Source organism: Schistocerca gregaria, chromosome 5 (genome assembly GCF_023897955.1).
Source record: "Schistocerca gregaria isolate iqSchGreg1 chromosome 5, iqSchGreg1.2, whole genome shotgun sequence".
Classification (NCBI taxonomy): domain Eukaryota; kingdom Metazoa; phylum Arthropoda; class Insecta; order Orthoptera; family Acrididae; genus Schistocerca; species Schistocerca gregaria.
The window spans coordinates 236,273,216-236,299,613 of record NC_064924.1 but is presented as its reverse complement, the minus strand read 5'-3'; the positions used below and the strand labels follow the sequence as shown (position 1 = coordinate 236,299,613).

General features: G+C 38.4%; 1 protein-coding gene across 5 annotated transcripts in view; it reads left to right on the top strand.

Moving 5' to 3' along the window:
• LOC126271887 (RING finger and CHY zinc finger domain-containing protein 1) overlaps positions 1-18,975 on the top strand; it is an 81,767-nt gene extending 62,792 nt beyond the window's left edge. For 2 of the 5 annotated variants that reach the window (XM_049974263.1, XM_049974265.1), the window contains exons 5-7: positions 6,443-6,538; positions 6,626-6,725; positions 14,004-18,975. In XM_049974263.1, the coding sequence (XP_049830220.1) occupies positions 6,443-6,538; positions 6,626-6,725; positions 14,004-14,287 (480 nt within the window). In that variant the 3' untranslated portion in view covers positions 14,288-18,975. Of the gene's footprint in view, positions 1-6,442; positions 6,539-6,625; positions 6,742-14,003 lie in introns of all 5 variants that reach the window. The other 3 variants (XM_049974262.1, XM_049974264.1, XM_049974266.1) reach the window with 2 other exon arrangements.
• The last annotated feature ends 7,423 nt before the right edge of the window (positions 18,976-26,398 follow it).

Genomic DNA, 26,398 nt, shown 5'->3' with positions numbered 1-26,398 from the left:
ACAATTTAAACAGTTGCAACCATCACTGGCGGCAAAAAAGTGCTAGACATCTTTGTGAATTAATTGTGAGAACAAAATGACGCAGTAAAAATATTTACTTGCTGTCAGTATTAAGCTACATTGGTATTTCACTCCATTTCTTTCTTGCAGTTGGCTAGTTTTATACTAAGAATGACCAGACTGCCAAATTTCTGGCCTATCTTGTGCTGCTGTGATCATTTCTGCACGTTCGAGAAACACAAACTGGTTTGTGTTGTGCATGCACGCTCCATTTCATGCTTTCACTGCTAATTGCACAGGCTTCCCGAAAGGCCTGCTGCTAAAACACTTCCGTTGCCAAATAGGTTTGTACTTGGAAGGAGAGACAGCGTTGGTCGCATTTTGTTGTTTTATTAACCGCAAAATCGATTTTCGGTCTCGTGACCGAAAATCGATTTTGCAGTTAATAAAACAACAAAATACGACCAACGCTGCCTCTCCTTCCAAGTATATTCATTATCTGGTTGTGGTGCACAGGACACTCCATGGAGTCAACAATCAATAAATAGGTTTGTGTTGCACATTGCAGGAAAAATAGCATTCAGTGGTACCCAGTTGTGCTACAATTCTTTCCCTCCCAGTTTAGTCAATAGTTCTTCATTAGTTGTCCAAACTACCCATCTGATCTTAAACATTTTTCCTTAGCTCCAGATTTCAAACATTTGTGTCCTCATACTATTTATCGTCTACATTTCATTTCTGTACAAGGCTACATTACAGACAGATAATTTCAAAAAAGATTTCCTAACTTCTCATTTCAGACACACTTTTCTTTCTGTACGTTGTTTCCACTTTACTAAGCCACCATAAGTTATTTTGCTACCCAAATAGCAAACTCATCTGTTGCCTGGTACTTCGTTGGTAATTCCTTTGGCCCTTATTTAATTTGAATATGCTCTTTTACCCATGTTTTACTTTTGTTGTTGTTCATGTTATAATGTCTTTTAAAGCACTGTCCAAACTAAAGTAAAATAAGGATAAAGAAGTGTAGTCAGTTGAATTAGGTTGTGATGAGGCAATTAGATTAGGAAATGAGACACTAAATATAGTAGACAAGTTTTGCTATTTGAACAGCTAAATGACTGTCAGTGGAAGTAAGAAAGAGGATGTGAAATACAGACTTGGGTTGTTGTTGTAGTTGTTGTTGTTGTTGTTGTTGTTGTTGCCTTCAGTCCTGAGGCTGGTTTGATGCAGCTCTCCATCCTATTCTATCCTGTGCAAGCTTCTTCATCTCCCAGCACGTACTGCAGCCTACAACCTTCTGAATCTGCTTGGTGTATTCATCTCTTGGTCTCCCTCTACGATTTTTACCCTCCACTCTGCCCTCCAATACTAAATTGGTGATCCCTTGATGCCTCAGAACATGTCCTACCAACAGATCCTTTCTTCTAGTCAAGTTGTGTCACAAACTCCTCTCCTCCCCAATTCTATTCAGTACCTCCTCATTAGTTATGTGATCTATCCATCTAATCTTCAGCATTCTTCTGTAGCACCACATTTCAAAAGCTTCTATTCTCTTCTTTTCCAAACTATTTATTGTCCATCTTTCACTTCCATACATGGCTACACTCCATACAAATACTTTCAGAAACGACTTCCTGGCACTTAAATCTATACTTGAAGTTAACAAATTTCTCTTCTTCAGAAATTCCTTCCTTGCCATTGCCAGTCTACATTTTATATCCTCTCTACTTGTACCATAATCAGTTATTTTGCTCCCCAAATAGCAAAACTCCTTTACTACTTTAAGTGTCTCATTTCCTAATCTAATTCCTCAGCATGACCCAACTTAATTCGACTACATTCCATGATCCTCGTTTAGCTTTTGTTGATATTCATCTTATATCCTCCTTTCAAGACACTGTCCATTCCGTTCAGCTGCTCTTCCAAGTCCTTTGCTGTCTCTGACAGAATTACGATGTCATCGGTGAACCTCAAAGTTTTTATTTCTTCTGCATGGACTTTAATACCTACTTCGAATTTTTCTTTTGTTTCCTTTACTGCTTGCTCAATATACAGATTGAATAACATCGGGGAGAGGCTACAACCCTGTCTCACTCCTTTCCAACCGCTGCTTCCCTTTCGTGCCCCTCGACTCTTATAACTGCCATTTGGTTTATGTACAAATTGTAAATAGCCTTTCGCTCCCTGTATTTTACCCCTGCCACCTTCAGAATTTGAAAGAGAGTATTCCAGTCAACATTGTCAAAAGCTTTCTCTAAGTCTACAAATGCTAGAAATGTAAGTTTGCCTTTTCGTAATCTAGCTTCTAAAATAAGTCATAGTGTCAGTATTGCCTCACGTGTTCCAACATTTCTACGGAATCCAAACTGATCCTCCCAGAGGTCAGCTTCTACAAGTTTTTCCATTCGTCTGTAAAGAATTTGCGTTAGTATTTTGCAGCTGTTACTTATTAAACTGACAATTCGGTAATTTTCACATCTGTGAACGCCTGCTTTCTTTGGGATGGGAATTATTATATTCTTCTTGAAGTCTGAGGGTATGTCACCTGTCTCATACATTTTGCTCACCAGATGGTAGAGTTTTGTCAATACTGGTTCTCCTAAGGCTGTCAGTAGTTCTGATGGAATGTTATCTACTCCCGGGGCCTTGTTTCGACTTAGGTCTTTCAGTGCTCTGTCAGACTCTTCACACAGTATCTTACCTCTCATTTCATCTTCATCTACATCCTCTTCCATTTCTATCATATTGCCCTCAAGTACATGAACCTAGTATATACCCTCTATATACGAGGTGCATTCAAGTTCTAAGTCCTCCGATTTTTTTTCTCCAGACTGGAAAGAGATAGAAACATGATCATTGTTTTAAAATGAGGCCGCGTTCATTGTCAATACGTCCCAGAGATGGCAGCACCGTACGGCAGATGGAATTTTACCGCCAGCGGCGAGAATGAGAACTGTTTTAAATACTTAATATGGCGACATTTTCTTTACGTGAACAGCGTGCAATCATTCGTTTTCTGAATTGGCGTGGTGTGAAACCAATTGAAATTCATCGACAGTTGAAGGAGACATGTGGTGATGGAGTTATGGATGTGTCCAAAGTTCGTTCGTGGGTGCGACAGTTTAATGAAGGCAGAACATCGTGTGACAACAAACCAAAACAACCTCGGGCTCGCACAAGCCAGTCTGACGACATGATCTAGAAAGTGGAGAGAATTGTTTTGGGGGATCGCCGAATGACTGTTGAACAGATCGCTTCCAGAGTTGGCATTTCTGTGGGTTCTGTGTACACTGCATGACGACCTGAAAATGCGAAAAGTGTCATCCAGGTGGGTGCCACGAATGCTGACGGATGACCACATGGCTGCCCGTGTGGCATGTTGCCAAGCAATGTTGATGCGCAATGACAGTATGAATGGGACTTTCTTTTTGTTGGTTGTGACAATGGACGAGACGTGGATGCCATTTTTGAATCCAGAAACAAAGCACCAGTCAGCTCAATGGAAGCACACAGATTCACCGGCAACAAAAAAAATTTTCGGGTAACCGCCATTGCTCAAAAAATGATGGTGTCCTTGGTTTGGGACAGTGAGGGAGTAATCCTTACCCATTGCATTCCAAAGGGCACTACGGTAACAGGTGCATCCTACGAAAATGTTTTGAAGAACAAATTCCTTCCTGCACTGCAACAAAAACGTCCGGGAAGGGCTGCACGCGTACTGTTTCACCAAGACAACGCACCCGCACATCGAGCTAAAGTTACGCAACAGTTTCTTTGTGATAACGACTTTGAAGTGATTCCTCATGCTCCCTACTCACCTGACCTGGCTCCTAGTGACTTTTGACATTTTCCAACAATGAAAGACACACTCCGTGGCGGCGCATTCACCAGCTGTGCTGCTATTGCCTCAGCGATTTTCCAGTGGTCAAAACAGACTCCTAAAGAAGCCTTTGCCGCTGCCATGGAATCATGGCGTCAGTGTTGTGAAAAATGTGTACGTCTGCAGGGCGATTACGTCGAGAAGTAATGCCAGTTTCATTGATTTCGGGTGAGTAGTTAATTAGAAAAAAAATCGGAGGCCTTAGAACTTGAATGCACTTCGTACTCCTTCCACCATTCTGTTTTCCCTTCTTTGCTTAGAACTGGGTTTCCATCTGAGCTCTTGATATTCATGCAAGTGGTTCTCTTTTCTCGAAAGGTCCTTTTAATTTTCCTATAGGCAGTATCTGTCTTACCCCTAGTGAGATAAACCTCTACATCCTTACATTTGTCCTCTAGCCATCCCTGCTTAGCCATTTTGCACTTCCTGTTGATCTCATTTTTGAGACGTTTGTATTTCTTTTTGCCTGCTTCATTTACTGCATTTTTATATTTTCTCCTTTCGTCTATTAAACTGAATATTTTTTCTGTCACCCAAGGATTTCTATTAGCCCTTGTGTTTTTACCTACTTGATCCTCTGCTGCCTTCACTACTTCATCCCTCAACGCTACCCATTCTTCTTCTACTGTATTTCTTTCCCCCATTCTTGTCAATTGTTCCTTTATGCTCTCCCTGAAACTCTATACAACCTGTGGTTTAGTCAGTTTATCAAGGTCCCATCTTCTTAGATTTCCACCTTTTTGCAATTTCTTCAGTTTTAATCTGCAGTTCATAATCAATAGTTTGTGTTCAGAGTCCACATCTGCCACTTGAAATGTCTTACAATTTAAAACCCAGTTCCTAAATCTCTGTCTTACCATTATGTAATCTGTCTGAAACCTGTCAGTATCTTCAGGCTTCATCCATGTATACAACCTTCTTTTATGATTCTTAAACCAAGTGTTAGCTATGATTAATTTGTGCTCTGTGCAAAATTCCACCAATCGGCTTTCTCTTTCATTTCTTAACCCCAATCCGTAGAATGCCAGTTTTCTTTCTCCTGATAATGATGTCCTCTTGAGTAGTCCCCGCCCGGAGATCCGAATGGGGGACTATTTTACCTCCAGAATATTTTACCCAAGAGGATGCCATTATCATTTATCCATACAGTAAAGCTGCATGCCCTCAGGAAAAAATTACTGCTGTAGTTTTCCCTTGCTTTCAGCCGTTTGCAGTACCACAACAGCAAGACCGTTTTGGTTAGTGTTACAAGGCCAGATCAATCAATCATCCAGACTGTTGCCCCTGCAACTACTGAAAAGGCTGCTGCCCCTCTTCAGGAACCATACATTTGTCTGGCCTCTCAACAGATATCTCTCCGTTGTGGTTGCACTGGTGGTACGGCTATCTGTATCGCTGAGGCACGCAAGCCTCCCCACCAACGGCAAGGTCTATGGTTCATGGGGGGGGGACAGACTTGTAATAACAAGAAAATTTTTTTCTGAAAAAAGAAATGATTAACATTGATTATAAATTCAAGTGTGTGGAAGATTTTGTTGAAAGTATTTTTTTGGAGTATGACTGTATATGGGAGTTAAACATGGATGATGGACAGTACAGGCTAGAGAAGAGTACATGCTTTTGGAATGTGGTGTTACCGAAGAGTGCAGGAGATTAGATGGTTAGATCTAGTAACTTACTATATCGAATTGGAGGATACAAAGAGTCTTAGGGCAAATGATGACTGAAAGAAGTGATTGGTTGATAAGGCACATTTTGAGACATTAACACACTGATAATTTAAGTTGGAAGAAAGAGGTGATGGGGAGTTAAAATTGTGAAAGGAGAGCAAGGCTTCATTACAAGTTCAAGTAGACGTAGGTTGCTGCAGTTGTGCAGGTATTAAGAGACTTGTGCAGGACATACTATCGTTGAGGCTTGCACCAATCCATTATTTTGACTGCAAACCACAAGTATTTCTATATATTTTTAAAGAAGCAACCATTGGTTGCAAAAGCTAGAATTTTGTGTGTATGTTTGTGTTTGTTTGTGTGTCTATCGACCTGCCAGCACTTTTGTTTGGTAAGTCACATCATCTTTGTTTTTAGATATAACTAAAAGTTCATTTTGACAATAGACTCTAGGTAACATTAGGTTGCTCTAATAATAGATCACGATGTTGTTTGCAGGAAATCAACATGTAGAAGCACATGTTGCAATATTATCTCCACTAATGATGTAAAAAAGTATTATCAGCTAATAGGCAAAACAATATGTTGTCGTATTCCACTGTGTCACCCTTGACTCAAACCATTTATTAACTTTTCTACCTATGTCAGTTACCAGGAAATATTTTTGTTTCTGTTTATTATTCCAATCATTTTTTGGGTAATGGAACACCAGTGTTTCTTACAGTCACTGTGTGTGTGTGTGTGTGTGTGTGTGTGTGTGTGTGTGTGTGTTTTTAGGTGATAAGTTTCTTCACAGAAATTTATTTAGTAAGTTCTTTACACATACTGTTCCTTTTGTCACTCCGTTTATTGTTGTAGTTCATGATTATGTGCTGTTGTATTATTTCAGCTTTGGGGATTCCTTGATGCTGAGGTTGCAGCAACTCCAATGCCATCAGAATACATAAACTATAGAGCAGAAATTTTGTGTAAAGACTGTCATAAAGTAAGTGTCTTACATACGAACGCTAATTATACACATTTTAGATGTTTGTTACCAATCTGATGGCATATTTTCCTTGACATTTTGCAGGAATCCACAGTTAAGTTCCATGTTGTCGGCCTCAAGTGTTTGCACTGTGGTTCTTACAACACTTGCAGAATTAAAGGGTCTCTGATACCTGGTGTATCGGGTACGTCTGGTAAGAGGTAAAAAAAAAAAAAAAAAAAAGAGAGAGAAAAAAAAGGTTGTATCAACAAATGTACACACGCACACATGCCTCTCTCTCTCTCTCTCTCTCTCTCTCTCTCTCTCTCTCTCTCTCTCTCTCTCTCTCTCTCTCTGTGTGTGTGTGTGTGTGTGTGTGTGTGTGTGTGTGTGTGTGTGTGTGTAAATAAGGGCTAAAAAGTTGTAACAACAAGAAAAGTTAAGATTGTTGAAGAATGAAAGGTTATGATGAGTACTAAACTGAGGATTGAAGGAGGATTTGTTCAGACCTAAGATTTTCTGATTTATGACATGGAGTGTACTCCTGATTAATGTGGGGGATAAGGTGCATGAATAATTGCAAAATAAAAATAATCAATATATTTTCAAACCTGTAAACTTGGTTAAAAAGTTTATCCGAGTTCCGTGCGTAGGTACTGTTGCACTGTGCATAGGTACTGTAGGCCTTTTTTATTTCTTAAAATATTGTGTGATTTTGATCAGCTTCTAAGAGAAGTTGACATTTTTTTTGTGTGCCATTTTAAGTTTCTTTGTGCAACGGTAATATCATAGTAGTGGAAACCCCCCTCTGGCCCATATAATCTGGAAGAGTATCAACACGTTTCAACCCAGTTCAGTGACAGACAAGGTCACTGTCATTTGCACATTTACTTTTACTGTCCCCTTCTTTGTTTGGTCGTGAAGCAGCGGTCACAATTTCGGGTTCACTCATGTACTGGAAGCCGGGTTTAGATGCATTGATCTTCAGCCACTCTCTCAAGTTTTCTTCTTTGACACCTTTAAAACCATTTAAACCAATTGCCAGAGTAATTATTTGTTCAGTTGTTCTTTATCACTGAAATCTTGAAAATCTATAATTGGAAGAATTTTGCTCCAAGATCAAAGTAGTGTATGTGGCTTGACTTCCTGCCAGGCATCAGAAATCTTGCGTATGACATGTAGAATTTTTAACTTCTTCGAGAATGCCACCAAATCATCCTCATCAACTAATAATCTCAGGGGACAAACCCAGTAGTGCTGTTTTACTTTGGCAATTATGCTTTGATCCTTTGGCTGTACAGAGGCAATCATGTTGGGAGGTAAAAACTTAGTTGTGATGAGACCATGAGAATCTTCTGATCGAGATGTGAAGGAGTGTTATCAAGCAATAGAACAGCCTTCTGTGGCAGTTCACTCTCTTCTAGAAATTGCCGAACTTGTTGTGCAAAATGTGTGTGAAACAGTTTTTTGAAAGTTTCACTATCCATCCATGCTCCTTTTTGGTTGTAATAATGCACAGGGAGATCCTGAGCTGTGATGTCCTTGAATGCTCAAGCTTTTTTTCCCCCCCTAGTCATTAGAGTTTCACTTTGTGGTTCCCACAAGACTTAGTGGTGCACAGAATTGTAATGTGTTCCTTACAAATACAGATCAGTTTTGTCTGCATTATAAATTTGGTTTGCTGTGAGCTCCTCTTCATCCACAAATTTTTGGAACTCTTCCTGAAAGGAATCACGTGCCTAAACATTTGAACTAAGCAGCTCTACTTGTACAGAAGTTCATGAATCCTGTGACATTATGGCAGTTATTGTCACACATTTGGGTGTTTATTGCTGTTTGCTGCAGAAAAAGATTTCACCCATTGCACATACAATGGGCTGAATGCTCAAACTTGCTATTGAATTGAAAGAAATATCTGTGCATAGTGTTGCTCCACATCAGTGCTGAAAAAAAATTTGAGTGCCCCCTTATGGCCATCATTTTTCAAAATTCTTACTTAGTAGGTGCTTATGCTGTATCTGTCATTCAGATAGACAACAGAGTTAAGACGCTTTCTAAATCTTTACTGGAATATTTGTGCAACCAGTGACTTGAGTAATGTCTGCTGACAGACATACACTCCTGGAAATTGAAATAAGAACACCGTGAATTCATTGTCTCAGGAAGGGGAAACTTTATTGACACATTCCTGGGGTCAGATACATCACATGATCACACTGACAGAACCACAAGCACATAGACACAGGCAACAGAGCATGCACAATGTCGGCACTAGTACAGTGTATATCCACCTTTCGCAGCAGTGCAGGCTGCTATCCTCCCATGGAGACGATCGTAGAGATGCTGGATGTAGTCCTGTGGAACGGCTTGCCATGCCATTTCCACCTGGTGCCTCAGTTGGACCAGCGTTCGTGCTGTACGTGCAGACCATGTGAGACGACGCTTCATCCAGTCCCAAACATGCTCAATGGGGGACAGATCCGGAGATCTTGCTGGCCAGGGTAGTTGACTTACACCTTCTAGAGCACGTTGGGTGGCACGGGATACATGCGGACGTGCATTGTCCTGTTGGAACAGCAAGTTCCCTTGCCGGTCTAGGAATGGTAGAACGATGGGTTCGATGACGGTTTGGATGTACCGTGCACTATTCAGTGTCCCCTCGACGATCACCAGAGGTGTACGGCCAGTGTAGGAGATCGCTCCCCACACCATGATGCCGGGTGTTGGCCCTGTGTGCCTCGGTCGTATGCAGTCCTGATTGTGGCGCTCACCTGCATGGCGCCAAACACGCATACGACCATCATTGGCACCAAGGCAGAAGCGACTCTCATCGCTGAAGACGACACGTCTCCATTCGTCCCTCCATTCACGCCTGTCGCGACACCACTGGAGGCGGGCTGCACAATGTTGGGGCGTGAGCGGAAGACGGCCTAACGGTGTGCGGGACCATAGCCCAGCTTCATGGAGACGGTTGCGAATGTACTGTGGAGACCTCACGCCCCACGTGTTGAGCAATTCGGCGGTACGTCCACCTGGTCTCCCGCATGCCCACTATACGCCCTCGCTCAAAGTTCGTCAACTGCACATACGGTTCACGTCCACGCTGTCGCGGCATGCTACCAGTGTTAAAGACTGCGATGGAGCTCCGTATGCCACGGCAAACTGGCTGACACTGACGGCGGCGGTGCACAAATGCTGCGCAGCTAGCGACATTCGAAGGCCAACACCGCGGTTCCTGGTATGTCCGCTGTGCCGTGTGTGTGATCATTGCTTGTACAGCCCTCTCGCAGTGTCCGGAGCAAGTATGGTGGGTCTGACACACCGGTGTCAATGTGTTCTTTTTTCCATTTGCAGGAGTGTATTTTATGTTGGGAGATGGTCTGCCAAATCTGAAAATGTTATACAATACTGCTTGGTGTTTTTTATTTATTTTTTTTTTTTCCCCTCCTTGGCCTGTAATATAAGAGAGAATCTGTACTGTCTTGTCTTGTAATTGCCATTTCTAAATTTTGTTCTATACTGTAATGTAATGGTAAGACTCTGGACTTCACCAGTAGGATCGCAGGTCAAATCCCTCTGCGGCCATGAAGATTTGATTTCCACAAATCATGTAAGGTAACTGCTGAGATGTTTCCTTTGAAAATGGCAGGGCTGATTTACATCCCCACCTTCCCCAATATGTCTCTAGGGACTTTATCATGAAGGGGATGTTAAATTCTAATCTTCTTTACGTGCTGCCTGGTATTGTGTAAGACACTTTTTATATGAAATCATGCTGATGTTATATGTCAGTTCACCCTTTACACAACTGACACTCTTGCTCTCGCCCCCAAGGCATCCACAAATTATGCTTGCAGTATTCCCAGGTTGTCATCTCAGGGGAGGCTTTGCATATGTACGATTGTCATTTTAAAAATAAGAACCGATTTATAATGGAGTAAGAGAATCTTTATTTGTGAATGTAAATTGTATCACAAACGAAAATATGCACATTTTTTCACTTTCCAGTGTGTCAACATGAACATTTGAGCATTTGTTAAGTCATGGCACCAGCTTTAGGATGACAGCATCAAAGAACTCTGTCACCTGCCTTTCAAACCAGTTAGTAACAGTTTCTTTCAACTCGAAACTCGATTTTCCGTGTTGAAGGTTCTTGTTTGAATTTTCGTGGTTTTTTTCAGTGAGTTTGAATGATGCCACTCACTGGATTGATGTCTATTCTGTGGAGTGTGGCACACAATCCATGTTTCATCACTGGGCACTATGTGACTCAAGAACCCATCATCGTCCTTGTGATAGTACTCCAAAATGGACAAAGAATGAGGCATTCACTTTGTTTTGTGTTCCTCTGCCAACATTTTCGGCGTCCATTTTTTTTGGTGATGTTTGTCACTAACAATGTGATAAACTACTATTCTTGAAACTTGTGGAAATTCATGATACTACTTGTCAATAGCAAAGCACCTGATTTGACACACTGCCTCATCAACTTTTTTTGTCAAGTCTTCATTTGTGACAGTAGGCCGTCCAGATCTTTCACCATCATGAACATTTGTCCTTTTTCAAACCAGTCTACACAATTTATGCATATTTCCAGGATTCATCCCACCTGCACTATTAACTTCAACAAACTGCCAGTAAATTTAAGCAGGATGAACTTGTTTTGCATTTAAGAACCAAATACCGAGTGCACTTCACAATTGGTGGGATTACTAATTGACATGACTACAAACAAACCATTATAACCCTGCAACCAATACCGGCAGATACGTGAAACATATTGGTGGCATAGTGAGAGACTGTTCAAGAGTGGCAGACTGTGAACAGATTTCACATGACAAGATGCGTCAGCATGATGCGTTATCGATTCATATTTTAAAAATGACTCTCATACATACGTTTCTTGTACAGCAGGCAATCTCTGAAGCCTGTTTCCTCCCCTTTTTTATAAGATCGAGTGTAATTGACAGAACAATCTTAACAAAAGACTGCACTAGATGTTTTCTATAAATTCTACATCTGCATAATATTCTGCAAGCCACTGTGCAGTAGGTGGTGGAGGGTACTTTCATCTTCTATCCTTTCACCTTTTTTTCCAGCCAATTGGAACTTTTCACTTAGTGAGAGCCTCTTGCTGAAGTAGTTTACTTCCACCCCTGGTGCTTCTCTCAGCTTGGCACTCCAAGCGGCTCACTGTTAATTGTGATACATCTTGTACAGCAATCTTCCATTTGTGGCACCTCCTGCACCTCTCTCAGCCTGACACCCGAAGCAGCTTCTTGCATCACTTGGACCTTATGCCAGCCTTGGTTATTCTAAAAAAAAGGGCTGTTTGGCCATTAGAAAAATATTTTCATTATAAAAGTCGTTTAGTGGCACTTTTAGTTTCCTACAAACCACCTTGAGTTTTTCAGCTAATCACTTTTAAGTTCTGAGCACTTTTCATAACTCCTTTGTCTTCCTTCTTCTTCTTCTTCTTCTTCTTCTTCTTCTTCTTCTTCCCCTTCCCCTTCCCCCACTTTAGAAATAACAGCCAACCAGTTGCAAAATACATTTTGACCATATATAATGTGTTTTTACGTAAGTAAGGTTCTCAAGATTGTAATATTTCCTGTAATTTTGCTTACTGTGATGTTGCTATCTTTGTTCCATACAAAATGTTGTAATCTTGTTAATAGGTCATTAATTTTATGAGGAAGATGGTTTTAAAACCGTTGAAACTATGATAAAGGTTTGATAAACCTGTATTATGCAACTGGTTGGCTTTTATTACAAATGTATTGAAATTTTTCATGTTACACTAGCTTCTTCAGCCCCTTCTTCTGCCAGGGAACTGAATTGGTTGACAACAGTGGTTTTGCATTCATCATTTTTAAACTGCTTTCCACCATATCATTGTTTTGAGAAAAAGGATATGCTTTATCTTATCCTTGGAAAGGGCACTTTTGTAGTAAGAATGTAACAATTTCTTCTTTTGCGCAATCTCTAAATGCCGCAGTCAAACCAAGGTGAGTATTTACTGACTTTTATCGCATTACTTCCATACATCGTTCTTCAGGGTCAGTGTAAGACACGTTTGATGTTTAACCACACCACCTTTATGTTTATCGGATTTGAACTAAATGTTCTTAAGTAGGATTTTACTGACTGTCAATTACACCTCTCCCAGATTTCTGCTGCTTCTTCTTCTTCTTCTTTTCCTCATTTTGGTGACTAATAGCATTATTGTTACCAATCTGTTGCTCACTGATTACATTCCTTAAAAGGTTGCATCTGTTAAACTTTTTCTCACCATATAGCGGAGATGCTGAGTCGCAGATATGCACAGCAAAAAGACTCTCTGAAAATGAGCTTTCGTGCAACAAGACCTTCATCAAATCTGAAACACACACACACACACACACACACACACACACACACACACACACACACACACCTGCAGCCTCTGACTGGTGAGACCACACATCTACGAATCAGCATCTCCTCTGTATATGAATAGCATCTATCCTTTCAATAATATTGGTACATTCCATCCTGGGTTTTCCATTGTTAAACTTTTTCTCGCAATGTATGACACAAGTGCATGAAAAGTTCACTCACTCAAATCGCTGTTACAAGTTGTCAGTGTGTTAGTAACAGCCTCCACTCTTCTGCTGGACCTTGTGCATTATGTGCCTCATCAGTGTAACTCGTATTAGTAATGCGTATTTTAAAAATATGGCATTCTATTTCATGAATTTAAGAAGTTTGGGTTAATACTCAAAAATCTGATAATTCATATTTGAATTGATTTAAATGCAACAATACCTCTTTTAATTTTTGATTTGTATTGTGCTTATAGACATTATGTATCCAATTCCCCCACAGCCATCACCATCAATTTGAAGCAACAAACTATTTACATGAACAGTTATTTATTTTATTTTTGTTAAATTTTAACTTACAATTTAGAATTTGTTGCAAGAAATTCACTGATAATTTCAAGTTCCAGCATACAAAACAGTTGAGATAATTTATTTGGTTGAGCCTTTACCGGACGTATCGATTAAAAAAAAAAAGGTTATTCAGAGCCAGATGTAATTTTAAGAACATCTCCTAGAATTATATAAAGTGCCAGTATGTTTCTCTAGTTAGTAAACTGAGTATTACAGCTCCCAATTATCATGAAACATATTCAGCTGAGTCACTCTGCCATCTCTTTAAAAAAATAATTAGAATTTGGGGAATATAATCATGCTTGAGTGCCCCAGACTTCACAATTTAAGAGCTGAATATTGATTAAAATTTTTAGAAACTTCCTTTTTTCACTGATTTTATACCTTTCTGGTGCATGGATGAGCATTTTATCAGATAATCTCAACTACTGATTATTACAATAACTGTCACTTAGTCACTGCCCATATGCTGTAGAATTTCAAAATGATTTTTTATTGGGTATATAACTTCTTCAGTTTGACACATGAATACTGAAATTTATCAACAGGTAATGAGAACCAGGGCCCAGCTCCTGATGAAGCGTCCGGAGCATCAGGAATTGTGCGGGACACCACAGATGGACAAGATTCAACAGAGTGCACTCATTCAGACGCATCGGGCACCCACGAGTCAGGCGATGTAAGTGACTCTGAGACTATGGGCATTACTGAAACAGATTTGGAACTCAGGAGTGGAACTGATTTAGAAGTGGCAGATGACTCTGATAATGGTGATACAGCTGATGAAGACACTTCAAGTCCAGTACTATGTAATGTTCAGCCTGCTCGTTAGCTCCTGCTTTGTAGCAGTAATAAAATTTTGACAGTGGATATATGGGAAGCGCACTTTGAAGTGTCATATGCTTATTATGTAATATAGTTACAAAACATTTTAATATTTAAAAATTGTTGAACAATTTGAGGTTCCTTAGTGACTTGAGCAGTCTTTTTAGTAGTTGTAGCCATTGATATAGTTTTTCAGAATGACTCAGAAAAATAATTATGTGCCACACGCCTGAATACAAATATGAAACTGATAGTTTTTGAGACATCAAAGGAAATCAGGTTGAATGACAAGATTCTCACTTCAGTTTTACTCTACTTGTATTGGCACGTTGCTTATTCATGCTACATTGTCAAACAGTTCAGTCATTAAGTACACCAGTGCAATAAGTTTGATGTAATGATGATTTTATTTTCAAGGCTACAAATTGAAAATTTAATTGTATTTTGTAATTTGTTGGTATCTGCCTTTTATTTTGTGGCATATTTTCAGTGGAGCCTTTACCCAGTTCTTTTCTTTTCTGTAAAATGCACTGCCACAGGGTTAACTTTTCTGCTTTTAAGCAAATACTTCAAAGAACGCTACTCAAATTCTACAATGTTGTTCTGATTGACTTTTAAATACATTGGAATTAAACATTATTTTTACCACGAGAGACAATACTTGCTTTTGTGCTATTCACTTAGCAGATCCAAATGGGCACACTCAAACTGAAAAATGCTTGAGGTGGAACTAATCTTCTACAAAGTAAAGGAAAGTTGTAGTTGTAAATGACCTCCCCACTACACACCAACCTTGCCTCAAGGCAGCATATCTTAAATTTCCAAATTTAGTTGCCTTACACTAAAGAAAATCAGTGTTGTGAAGCAGATATGAAACGAACAAGAAAACACTTAGGGAAGTCTTTTCAGCAGTGAATATAGGGTATCTAAAAAGAAAATTGTCTTTGTTTTACAATATTACAGCAGAACAGTTTAATTTGGAGGAGAGGGTGACTGTGCAGCATGGTATATACTTCCTGTGCTTTTCATGCTATAGAAAGTCCAGTCATTGACAGATTTTTCTTTACTAAGACATTAATTTACCTCATCTATGGTGTAACTTATTTATAATGCATAATGATGAAAAGAAACTTCACAGTATATAAAGTGATAGTTGCCCAATAAATGTAAAACTCTTATCTATTCGTATCGTAATTCAGATGAAGGAGATCATTGCCATAAATATTTCTCTTACAATTTTTGACATTAACATTCTTGCATTATGTTGGTAGGTAAGTGAGCTAATGATAATCAGAAAGCCAGATTTTTACTTCTTCCCACTGACACTCAAAAGGAGCTTTTATTTGCAAAAATGCCACAGTAAATGACATCAGTTAATTTTTAAATGACTTGAAAGTCTTTATGTGGCTTCAAACAGAAATCGAGGATGAATTACTTAGCATTTGTCCTTAGAGTAATATTTACACACACCTGTATAGATTATGACTTGTAAAAGAAATATTTCCAAAAAATCATGAGAACTACATGTTTAAAAATGTTTATTTTGTACAGTTTTGAAAATAGGTCTCTTTGTCTTAATGTTTGCTGTTTGTCATCTTACCCTGATTTCCTGGGAAAGTACTGCTTATGGTAGAAAGCGTTTCTGGTTTGTTATTTTGTTGTCTTTGTATTCCTATCAGGTGTTTGTGAAACAATGTGCCTTGAATTTCAGTGTACATCACCAATAGGGTGTGGATCATTATTGAGTGCAATTCTTTATTCATGAACTTGAAAGAATCCTGGGAAATTAGGTCACATTTTATCATCTTTTGTTTATTGTACACAACAGTTAATAGTGACAGGTGCTAACTATTGATTGTTTTGTGTAATTGTTCTGCCATTCTGTAGGCCCTTTTGTCTTTCTTAATTACTGTATTCTTCCAATCAGATTAAAATAATAGTTCACAAAAATGAAGAAAAAATGTGTAAAGTGTTCAGATGGACAAGCTGAATTTCTGAAGTGCTGCAAATTCTGCCTCTACAATGTGCTATGATATTTGGCTCTTCATGTAATTTTGCTTATCATTTAACAGCTATTCTCACTTTTCTTTAACCATTTGTTCCATAGTTATGTAAAATGTTGACCTTTCATTTAAGAATGTGCTCTGCATGGCAAGTTCTCATGGAGCGTATATTGTGCTTTTTGAGAAGCTTAATACAGTATGTTAGTTGAAGGGGAGAGAATGGGTTTTAAATAAGTTTACAAGAAACTGAGATGTTAAAAAGCAAGAGGGTGCCATGGATATTAAAAGTAAAAGAATCCAGAATAAATGTTGTCTGAAGAAATGACCCAAATATTACCATTAAAAATGTTTTACTGGTTATATTAGAGAATTGGAATAGTTAGGAGATTCACAGTATAATAGGAGTATAATGGTTTATAAAGCAGTGCCACAAGTGAGTATAAAAGAAATTAAATTGAAAGAAATGAACAGGTTTTTGTAAGAAATAAATGACTAAATAAATGGAAATCAGTGCAATAACCTTATATCAATCATGTAGGACTTTTGTAAGGAACTGCAACATGTTTCTGACATGTTTATGACAATAAAAGCTCAAATAGAACAATTACCTGCATCAGTGACTGATGCAGATAATTGTTTCATTCAAACTTTTATAATGTGTGCAATACTTTTTATACATAAGTCATTCCACCACCAACAGAGAAGAGCGTATAAACTGCCTCTCTCTCTCTCTCTCTCTCTCTCTCTCTCTCTCTCTCTCACACACACACACACACACACACACACACACACACACATTCATTGTGATTTGTAATAATACATTGAAGAATTGAGGCATACAGAAATGACAGGATTCAGCAGAAACACATAGAGAATGAAAGAAATGGGTGCTGGCTGCAAAATATATGCAAAATTAAAAGAGGAGAACTCCAGCAAATCAGCTAAGAAACATGTTGTTTAATGGTCATTAACTGTTCTTCTGTTAAATACCCTTCACCTATCTCTGCTAGTTCCTTTTTCCATTGTTTGTGCAATTTTTTTAATGTTATCTTTTTGGGATTTTTAAATATTGTTGTTTTATTTTGTACAATGTCAGTTGCAGTGATTGTTGACATATATACTTACACAATACGAGTTGTTGAATTTTATTTTGTGTATTGTTACCAAGATTTTTTTGGGGGGGAGGGTTTGTTAAATGAATTTCTTCCTCAAAATAAGAGAAGATCTGTTACTTTTGTGTAAGTGCAACATAGATCAGTAGTATTTTGGAACATTCCCATTACTGAAAACTATTTGTAACTGGGAAATCTGTCAGACCCATTTTTCCTTCCCTTTTTCTATATATATACTTCTGACAGATTTTCGAGGCTTCAGTTATTACTAAGATCTTTGTGAACACATGTTCTTTTCCTCTCTTTCTCTCCTGAAGCTACTCTAATAAGATTTTATATTTACTTTAGAATTTTTATATGTCATAACAGAGTTTAACTTCGAGGTTTTAACTGGTATTCAGTGATTTCATTATTTTATAGCATGGACATTACTGAGTTTGGTGCTTTGTGTGATATTTGCTATATTCTTAAGAAATTAGTAGGAGCTACTAATGAATCTTCTGTAGAACATCATGTAATTTTATTGATTGTTGAATGTGGTATAATATTTTGCTCTTATTTATACAGCGAACCATGTGTTGATTAAATAGTCATTTTTTTCCCTCTCCAGTGAATTTAGTCGCTCATAATTTTAAAGGGCTAAGTGTAAATATAAATGTTATCATTGTTGTTCAGTGCCTTCCTGTTCGGCATTTGTCTAACCTGAATGTGTGAATTAACTCATAAAATCAGTATTATGCAACTACATTTCTCTCTATGGAACTTTTGTTGTTGATATTGGTTTCTTATCTGTACCAAAAAATAGCCTACAGTTAATCATTGCATCACACACTAGTGAGAAATAGAATGGTATACAAACTAGGAACTAGTTAGCATCAGTATATTGCATTATAACTGAAGAGTTCTGTTTGGTCAACAGTTATTGATTGTATGATTGACACAACATGAAACTGTTGCAAAACAAGCCTCATAAAAATAAGTGCATGGTTTTCTGCTGGTATTAAGCTATTCTTAATGCTGCAGTTCATGCTGTTCTTGTACTGGATGTATTTTTGCATCCCATATGTTTGAAGCACAGTGTGAGTAATGATGTAAAGTACATCTGAGAATTATGTGAGTAATTTATGTTGCATATTTCTAATTACTACAGAATTTTTAACATTTGACTTTTCTTGCATGTGGATGTAAATTTTACACACAAGAAATATAAAATTTATTTAATTCAGTCAAATGGAATATTTATGAAATTTCAGCACTCAAGAAATTTTTGAATAAACAGTAGGCAAGGTCATTCTGGGACACACTGACATTCAACAGCAATTATGACTTTACCTGTCACTTTGCTCACACCATGTTAACATGGTGGTGTGAGCATGTTTTCATGTATGCTATTGCTCTAGGGGACTATAACTGCAGATTGTATCCTTTTTTTTAAAATAAGATTTTTGTACTGAAGAGCAAAAAGAGAGAGACAGAAATGATGAAAAGGCCAGATAATGATAAATAACAGGAGTATGACTGCCTTAAAACCACTGCTAAATTGGCAAGTTTATGTAACTAAATAACAAGGTTATTTTTAATGCCTTTCTTATTATTGTTTATATGCAACATCATGTTGTAATTCTGAGATCTACTTCATGCTGATTGCTTCCTTGCCTGTAAATCATCCCCACTTGAAAACTTTCTCTTTTTTTCAGACAAGTTGTCACATATATGATAAGTACTAATGCATTTGGTTCTCAGTCTAAATCTAATCGAAGTGTAGAATCATCAAAGTGAACTGATCCAAGTTAATTACTTCTGTTAGGACACATTTAAATTGCTCTCCCAACTCTCGCAGATTTGAGCAGTTTGAGATGGAACATACTTTGAGACAACTATTTCATTTTAAGGAATGTATTCTGGTTTGGCTTAAAATGTCTTCTTTCATATGAGTGAAAAGACTTTATTCAAATGATCATGGTACATTTACACATTTTAAATGTGAATTTCATTATGGAAAATATAACTTTTTTTCAGATTAATAATCTAACAGCAGATTGTACTTGGATCATAAGAGCAATGTGTACAACTATTGAGACAGTAACAACTGGAGCAAGGTGTACATTCATTAATCAAGGATAACCTTCAGCAATATTGAAAAATAAAGCAACTTATACAAACTTAATCTTCCTCTGTAGGTACAATAAACTGTAAACATACTGCTTGATACTATTTTTACTTGCACTTTAACATACAAGTGGGAAAGCTACTGGTGACTCTGAAATTTTCAGAAATGCTTATTCCACTGCTCTTTCAGGAGAAAGAGGTATACAGGGTGGTCAGGAACAGCCTGAATATTTTGTAAGGGTGATGCAGGGGATTAATATCTTGTAAGGGTGATGTAGGGGAGTTTGTGCTCAGAAATAATTGTTAAGGGAAAAAATCTATACTTTGCACTGTTTCCGAGTTAATTAGCATTGAAGGTAGGCAATCAGGTATCTGCACACACAAATACAGGGACTTACATGCACAAATGCACAGATTTCTGTGGGTCTGTAAGTTACCACATGTTCAGATCCTGCTGGCTGCTGTGGTCAAGCGGTTCTAGGCGCTTTGGTCCAGAACCGCACTGCGGCTATAGTCAGATTTTCGAATCCTGCCTCGGGCTTGGATGTGTGTGATGTCCTTAGGTTAGTTAGGTTTAAGCAGTTCTAAGTCTAGGGGACCGATAACCTCAGGTGTTACATCCCATAGTGCTTAGAGCCATTTTAACCATTTTCAGATCCTCATTACCAATTGAAATGCACGTTTTTCAGCAGTGATAAATTTAAGCTAGCTAGAAAAAACTAAGTTTGTTTAGTATGAAGAAACAAACAGTTGGGTGACATGGCCCTTGGCAGGCTGCTTGAATTTGCATGCATGATGACCTGACTAGCTAACTTCAATGCTAAATAACTCTGAAATGGTGAACCCATTGAATTTCTGTCTTAACAATTGTTTCATGGCACACCCTTCCCTGCAACACCCTTAAAAGCTTTTCAGGTAATTTTTGATCACCCTGTACACGAAAAATCAAAGAGCTGACCTAATGTGCTTTATAAAAAGAAACACAGTTCTGAACCTTGCATGAAAGGTAGACAATGTGGAGGAGTGACATCTGTCATGACATTGGTAAATATTGATCATAGTTCAAATTGCATCATACAAAAACTCAGCTGTAGCCATTTAAATGGCCAAAATCCAGAACTAAAGCTAAAAAACAGTTCAGAGGTAAAGGTAGAAAGAAGGCTAAGAAATAAAGCACTATCCATTTATTTCCCAATTATTACTCCTCTAGATTTTCCTGTTCAAGAGTGGAGAGCGCTCTTTTGCCTCATGTAATTAACGGTGCCATAGATTTTATTTTCATCATAACAGCATTTTTTATTTTTTCAGGAAAGCATTCTGCTCTCTAAAAAAGGTTAAAATTTATTGAAATTGCTCATTGGAGGGACCTGGTAATAACAGACAAAATTTCGCAAAATATTGCTAAGTTGGCAACAAAGAGCTTGTATATCTTGTAATTGTTTATTATAGTAATAACAATAGTAGTAGAGGTATTGAGCAGTAGGTAGATAAATTAACAAGAACCGAAGCTTGAAATCTCAGGTTATGAACTAGTGTGAGAACTACAGAGCACACAACAGGAACAATGTAGCCTGTGTTGTTGGGGTTAGGTGAGGTGGGTGGGATGGTGTTCAGCACATGCGCACACAAAATGTTTGTGCTCTGAAGAAAAATTGCAAGTTCATAAGCAGAGCTGTCATATTACAGTCAACAACTCATTCCTTTGGCATTAGGTACTAATTGAGATAAAGCAACATCTGGTTTGAGCATGTCCCGCTCAACACTATCCCTCCTCGCCCCTTCTCCCTCACGCAGTAACAGCATATTTGTCACGTATTACCTTTCATAGTCTCAGAAGAATAGTTTTCGATTATATTCTTTACATTGTTCTCTTGCCGATGTACAGTGAGGTACTTTTGTCATGCTGACTGTCATGACTTTTTAAGCAACATATTTGTGAATCAAATGTTTCATAATTTTACAAAACAATGTAGGAACAACAAGTAGATTTTGATAGAAATTATGAATTGTGAGACTGGCTGTTCCAAAACAAAACCACACCTAAATTCACTGCAGCATTCTGAACAAGGCACATGAGTAGTCTTACGGCTTCATATCTGTTGGCTTCTCTGTCCAGTAATGTCAAAGCTGTCAGAAATGGCTGCATGAAAAATGCACATGAATCTGGAATAGACCATTCTTTCCTGGCAAAGATAATGTCATGTACTTGAAATTTTTAATGTATATTAAAATATTTACAAGGAGCACAGATTTTCTCTGAATATTAGAAAAATAGGTTCCCATGACACACTGACTTCTGACAAAGTATTTGAATTCAGTTTAATTTTAATATGAAGAGTTGGAAGAATTAATGATTCTACAGCAGTATAAAAGGTAAAAGGTAAAACAGAAATTTACCTTGATAGTTAAGGACACTGGATTGAAATTCTTTATTCCACTGTAAAATATAAAATGTTATCTTCTTTGTATAAGAAGTATGGTGTAACAATACAAAGATGGTATTTTATAAGGGTGGTTAATGCTTTCTTGATTCTGCACTGAATTTTAATTTTTGCATTATATGCACCACAGTGCCCAAAAGTTCCAGTATACAGATTCCATTAAAATATTTGCTTTTAGACAAGAATGAAATTTCTATAATGAAGTGTTACGTGTCTGTTTGCAAGTGATGAATAGAACAGTTTTAAGTTCCCTCATTTGAACAGTATTTTGTTGGTTTGAAACACACCTCTGGAGTAGAGAGGTAGCAAAAAAAAAAGCCATTTTCAAACTCATGTATAGCTGCTTTGATTAAATTGTATTTTGATCCTTCGCCCATCCTCATTCAGTAATAAGACGGATGTTACAAATAAAAACATTCTATATGCCAGTTAGATGACATTTTAAAATTAGACAAAAATTACTTAACTGGCAATTTGTAAAACTATAAAGCCTACTGGATTTTCTACTTATCACTTGCAGCCTTATATGTAAAGCGAAATTTCTAACAGTAGGTGTGTCCCACACTGACTTTACATTTTTTCTCATATTGTGATTAAAAATTTTTCAAATTAGCAAAATCAAACACATTGTTTTATTATACCCCTGGTGGTAGAAATAAAATGACAACAGCTATAAACCCTCTGATCTACTTAGAAATTGCTGTAACAGTTTGTGCAGAATGAAATAACATTCATGAAATAGCGTGCGCGCGCGCGTGTGTGTGTGTGTGTGTGTGTGCGTGTGCGTGTGCGTGTGTGTGTGTGTGTGTGTGTGTGTGTGTGTGTGTGGTGATAGCTGCAGTCCAAGCCTACCACAGTTTGGGTACTAAATGGTCTCTCTCTCTCTCTCTCTCTCTCTCTCTCTCTCTCTCTCTCTCTCTCTCTCTGTCTCTGTTATTTCACTTTTTGGCATGTCAGTAATAGCAGTGCTTCCAAAAGTATTTTTGCAACAGGGCTGGCTGCCCCCCCCCCCCCCCCCCCCCCAACCCTCTAAGTTTTTACGCTCTTGAGCACTATGTAACATCAAATCAGGCAACTCTTTATATAGTTTAGTTTTCTGTTAATCACTGCCATATTAAGTTCACAAATTCATTAATTGAATGTCAGAAGCAGGCGGTCTGTCTGTGTTTCAGTGAACATTTACTGTTTAGTGCTGATATCAGTTTGTATACACGATTTGGATTGGGGGGGGGGGGGGGGAGGAGGAGGAGGTGGTTGTCTCAGATGCTATAGTTTTTTTATTGCATACTACAAAGAGTAGCTGTGACGACAAATGTCAGATTTATCCACTAGCTATTAATGATTCGGTTCCGTATGGATTTTATATGAGGTGCTACAATAAAGTAATGAGACTGATGTGGAAAAAAAAAATGTTGCTTACTGTTAGTCAAGTTTAGTGTTGTCTCCCTCAAAGTAGTTCCCTTCTGATTGTACACACTTTTTCCAGTGCTTCTGCCATTGATGGTAACATTTTCATCTTCTGTAATATCCTCCAAGATCCTCATCACAGCTTTTTGGACATGTTGTGTTGTTGGAAAATGGTGTCCCTTGACCACTGTTTTGACTCTTGGAAATAGAAAAAAAGTCACACGGACGATATCTGAGGAATAAGGTGGCTGTGGTGGTACTGAAATTTGTTTTGAAGTTAAAAATTGCTGTACTGACAGAGCAGTATGGGATGGCACATTATCGTGATGCAGAATCCAATTATCAGCAATGTTTGCATGGACACGAAGAACTCTTTTATGAAGTCTTTCTAAAATTTCTCTAATTGGTTAACTGTTTGTCCAAGAGGCACCCACTCTTTATGAACAATTCCCTTGAAATCACAGCAGCACACAAGCATGCATTTCACTTTTGACTTTGACATGCAAGCTTTTTTTGGTCTTGGTGATCCCTTTGAGCACCATTGAAACCTTTGGCGTTTTGTCTCTGGACCGTACTGAAAAAACCAACTTTAATCACCAGTGATAACATGACTCAACAATTCTGGATTGATTTCCGTTTACTCTAACAGATCGGCTGCCACATTTTTCTGTGTTTCTTGCTGTTTTGGTGTGAGATTTCTGGAGACCATTTTTGCACATATCTTTTTCATACCAAGATCTTCATTTATTATTAGACACACCATTTCTCAATTGATGTTCAGTTTTTTTGCAATCATTTCCATGGATAATCTTCGATCAGATCGTACGAGTTCACACACCCTGGCCAAGTTGACATCCGTTCGTGAGGTTGATGGTCGTTCACTGCGGTCTTCATCTTCAACATTCTGTCTGCCTTCACTAAACATTTTATGCCAACAAAAAACTTGAGCTCTTGACATAACCTCCTCTCCAAAAGCCTTCTAAAGCTTACCATAAGTTGTCGTCATGTTTTCACTCAATTTAATGCAAAAATAAATGGCATATCGTTGCTCAAATTTATGCAGTTTAATTTCCAAGATGAAAGACACGAACATGTGTTAACTTATTATAGTACGACTCACGACTGAGCAGTTGCATCGATGTACTGCTTGGACTAGAAGCAGCTTATAGACCAAGGTCAAAGATATTGTGCCTATGCAAGCCTGGCAGGGTTGCCACATGTTGCAAAGAAAATCGGTCTCATTACTTTATTGTCGCACCTTGTATAATGGTGTCTGATAGCCGTATGGGACTACTATAAAATACTAATTAGATGAATGTTATGGTTTCAAAGGAACCTTCATTTATTTGCTTTACAATTTTAGTACTTTTGTTTTGAGGTACAAGAAATGCAATGCACTCTTATTAAAATTTTTCAACAACTGTGAACTTAATATGAAATGGCAAATTGATAACTTAACAAAAATTCGTATAATAGGTGGTGGTGTGTGTGTGTGTGTGTGTGTGTGTGTGTGTGTGTGTGTGTGCGCGCGCGTGCGTGTGCGCGTGCGTGTCTGTCTACACACACACACACACACACACACACACACACACACACACACACACACACACTGAAGAGCAAAAGAAACTGGTGCACCTGCCCAATATCGTGTAGGGCTCAACACTCAACAGCATGTTGCAAGGCATCTCAGATATGCTCAATAATATTCAAGTCTGGAGAGTTTGTTGGCCAGGAGAAATGTTTAAACTATGAAGAGTGTTCCTGGAGCCACTCTGTAGCAATTCTGGACATTTGGGGTGTCAAATTGTCGTGCTGTATTTGCCCAAGTCCGTTGCAATGCACAATGAACATGAATGGATATGAATGGATGCAGGTGATCAGACGGGATGCTTAGGTACATGTTGTCTGTCAGAGTTATATCTAGCCATGTCCGGAATCCCATATCACTCCAGCTGCATACACCCCACACCATTACAGTGTCTGCACCAGCTTGCAGCTTGTAAAGTCCCCTGCGGACATGCAGGGTCCAGGGATTCATGAGGTTGTCTCCATACCCGTACACATCCATCCGCTAGATACAATTTGAAACAAGACTCGCCTGGCCAGTCCAGTGTCAGTTTTGACGGGCCCAGGTGAGGTGTAAAGCTTTGTGTCATGCAGTCATCAAGGGTACACAAGTGTGCCTTTGGCCCCGAAAGCCCATATTGATGATGAAACTTCCTGGCAGATTAAAACTGTGCCGGACCGAGACTTGAACTCAGGACATTTGCTATTCATGGGCAAGTGCTCTACCAACTGAGCTACCCAAGCACAACTCACGACCCATCCTCACAAATTTAATTCCGCCAGTACCTCGTCTCCTGCCTTCCAAACTTCACAGAAGCTCTTCTGTGAACCTTGCAGAACTAGCACTTCTGGAAGAAAGCATACTGCGAAGACATGGCTTAGCCACAGCCTATGGGTTGTTTCCAGAATGAGATATTCACTCTGCAGCAGAGTGAAAATCTCCTTCTGGAAGCATATTGATAATGTTTCTTTGAATGGTTCACACATTGACACTTGCTGATGGCCGAGCATTGAAATCTGCAGCAATTTGCGGAAGGGTTGCCGTTCTGTCACATTGAACAATTATTTTGAGTCATTGTTGGTCCCGTTTGTGCAGGATCTTTTTCCTGCTGCAGTGATGTCGGAGATTTGATGTTTTACCACATTCCTGATATTCGTGGTTTACTCATGAAATGGTCTCATGGGAAAACCTGTACTTTATGGCTACCTCGGAGATGCTGTGTCCCATCACTTGTGCACCGACTAATAACACCACGTTCAAACTCACTTAAGTCTTGATAACCTGCCATTGTAGCAGCAATAACCGAGCTAACAACTACGCCAGAGACTTGTCTTATATAGGCATTGCTGGCTGCTAGTAACTTTTATTTTGTTCAGAGATTTGCACCTGACTTTTACTTTTAATAATGTTGTTTCTTGACCTATGTATTTTTGTTTAATATTATTAACATCTTCATGTAATTATGTTGAATGTAAAATT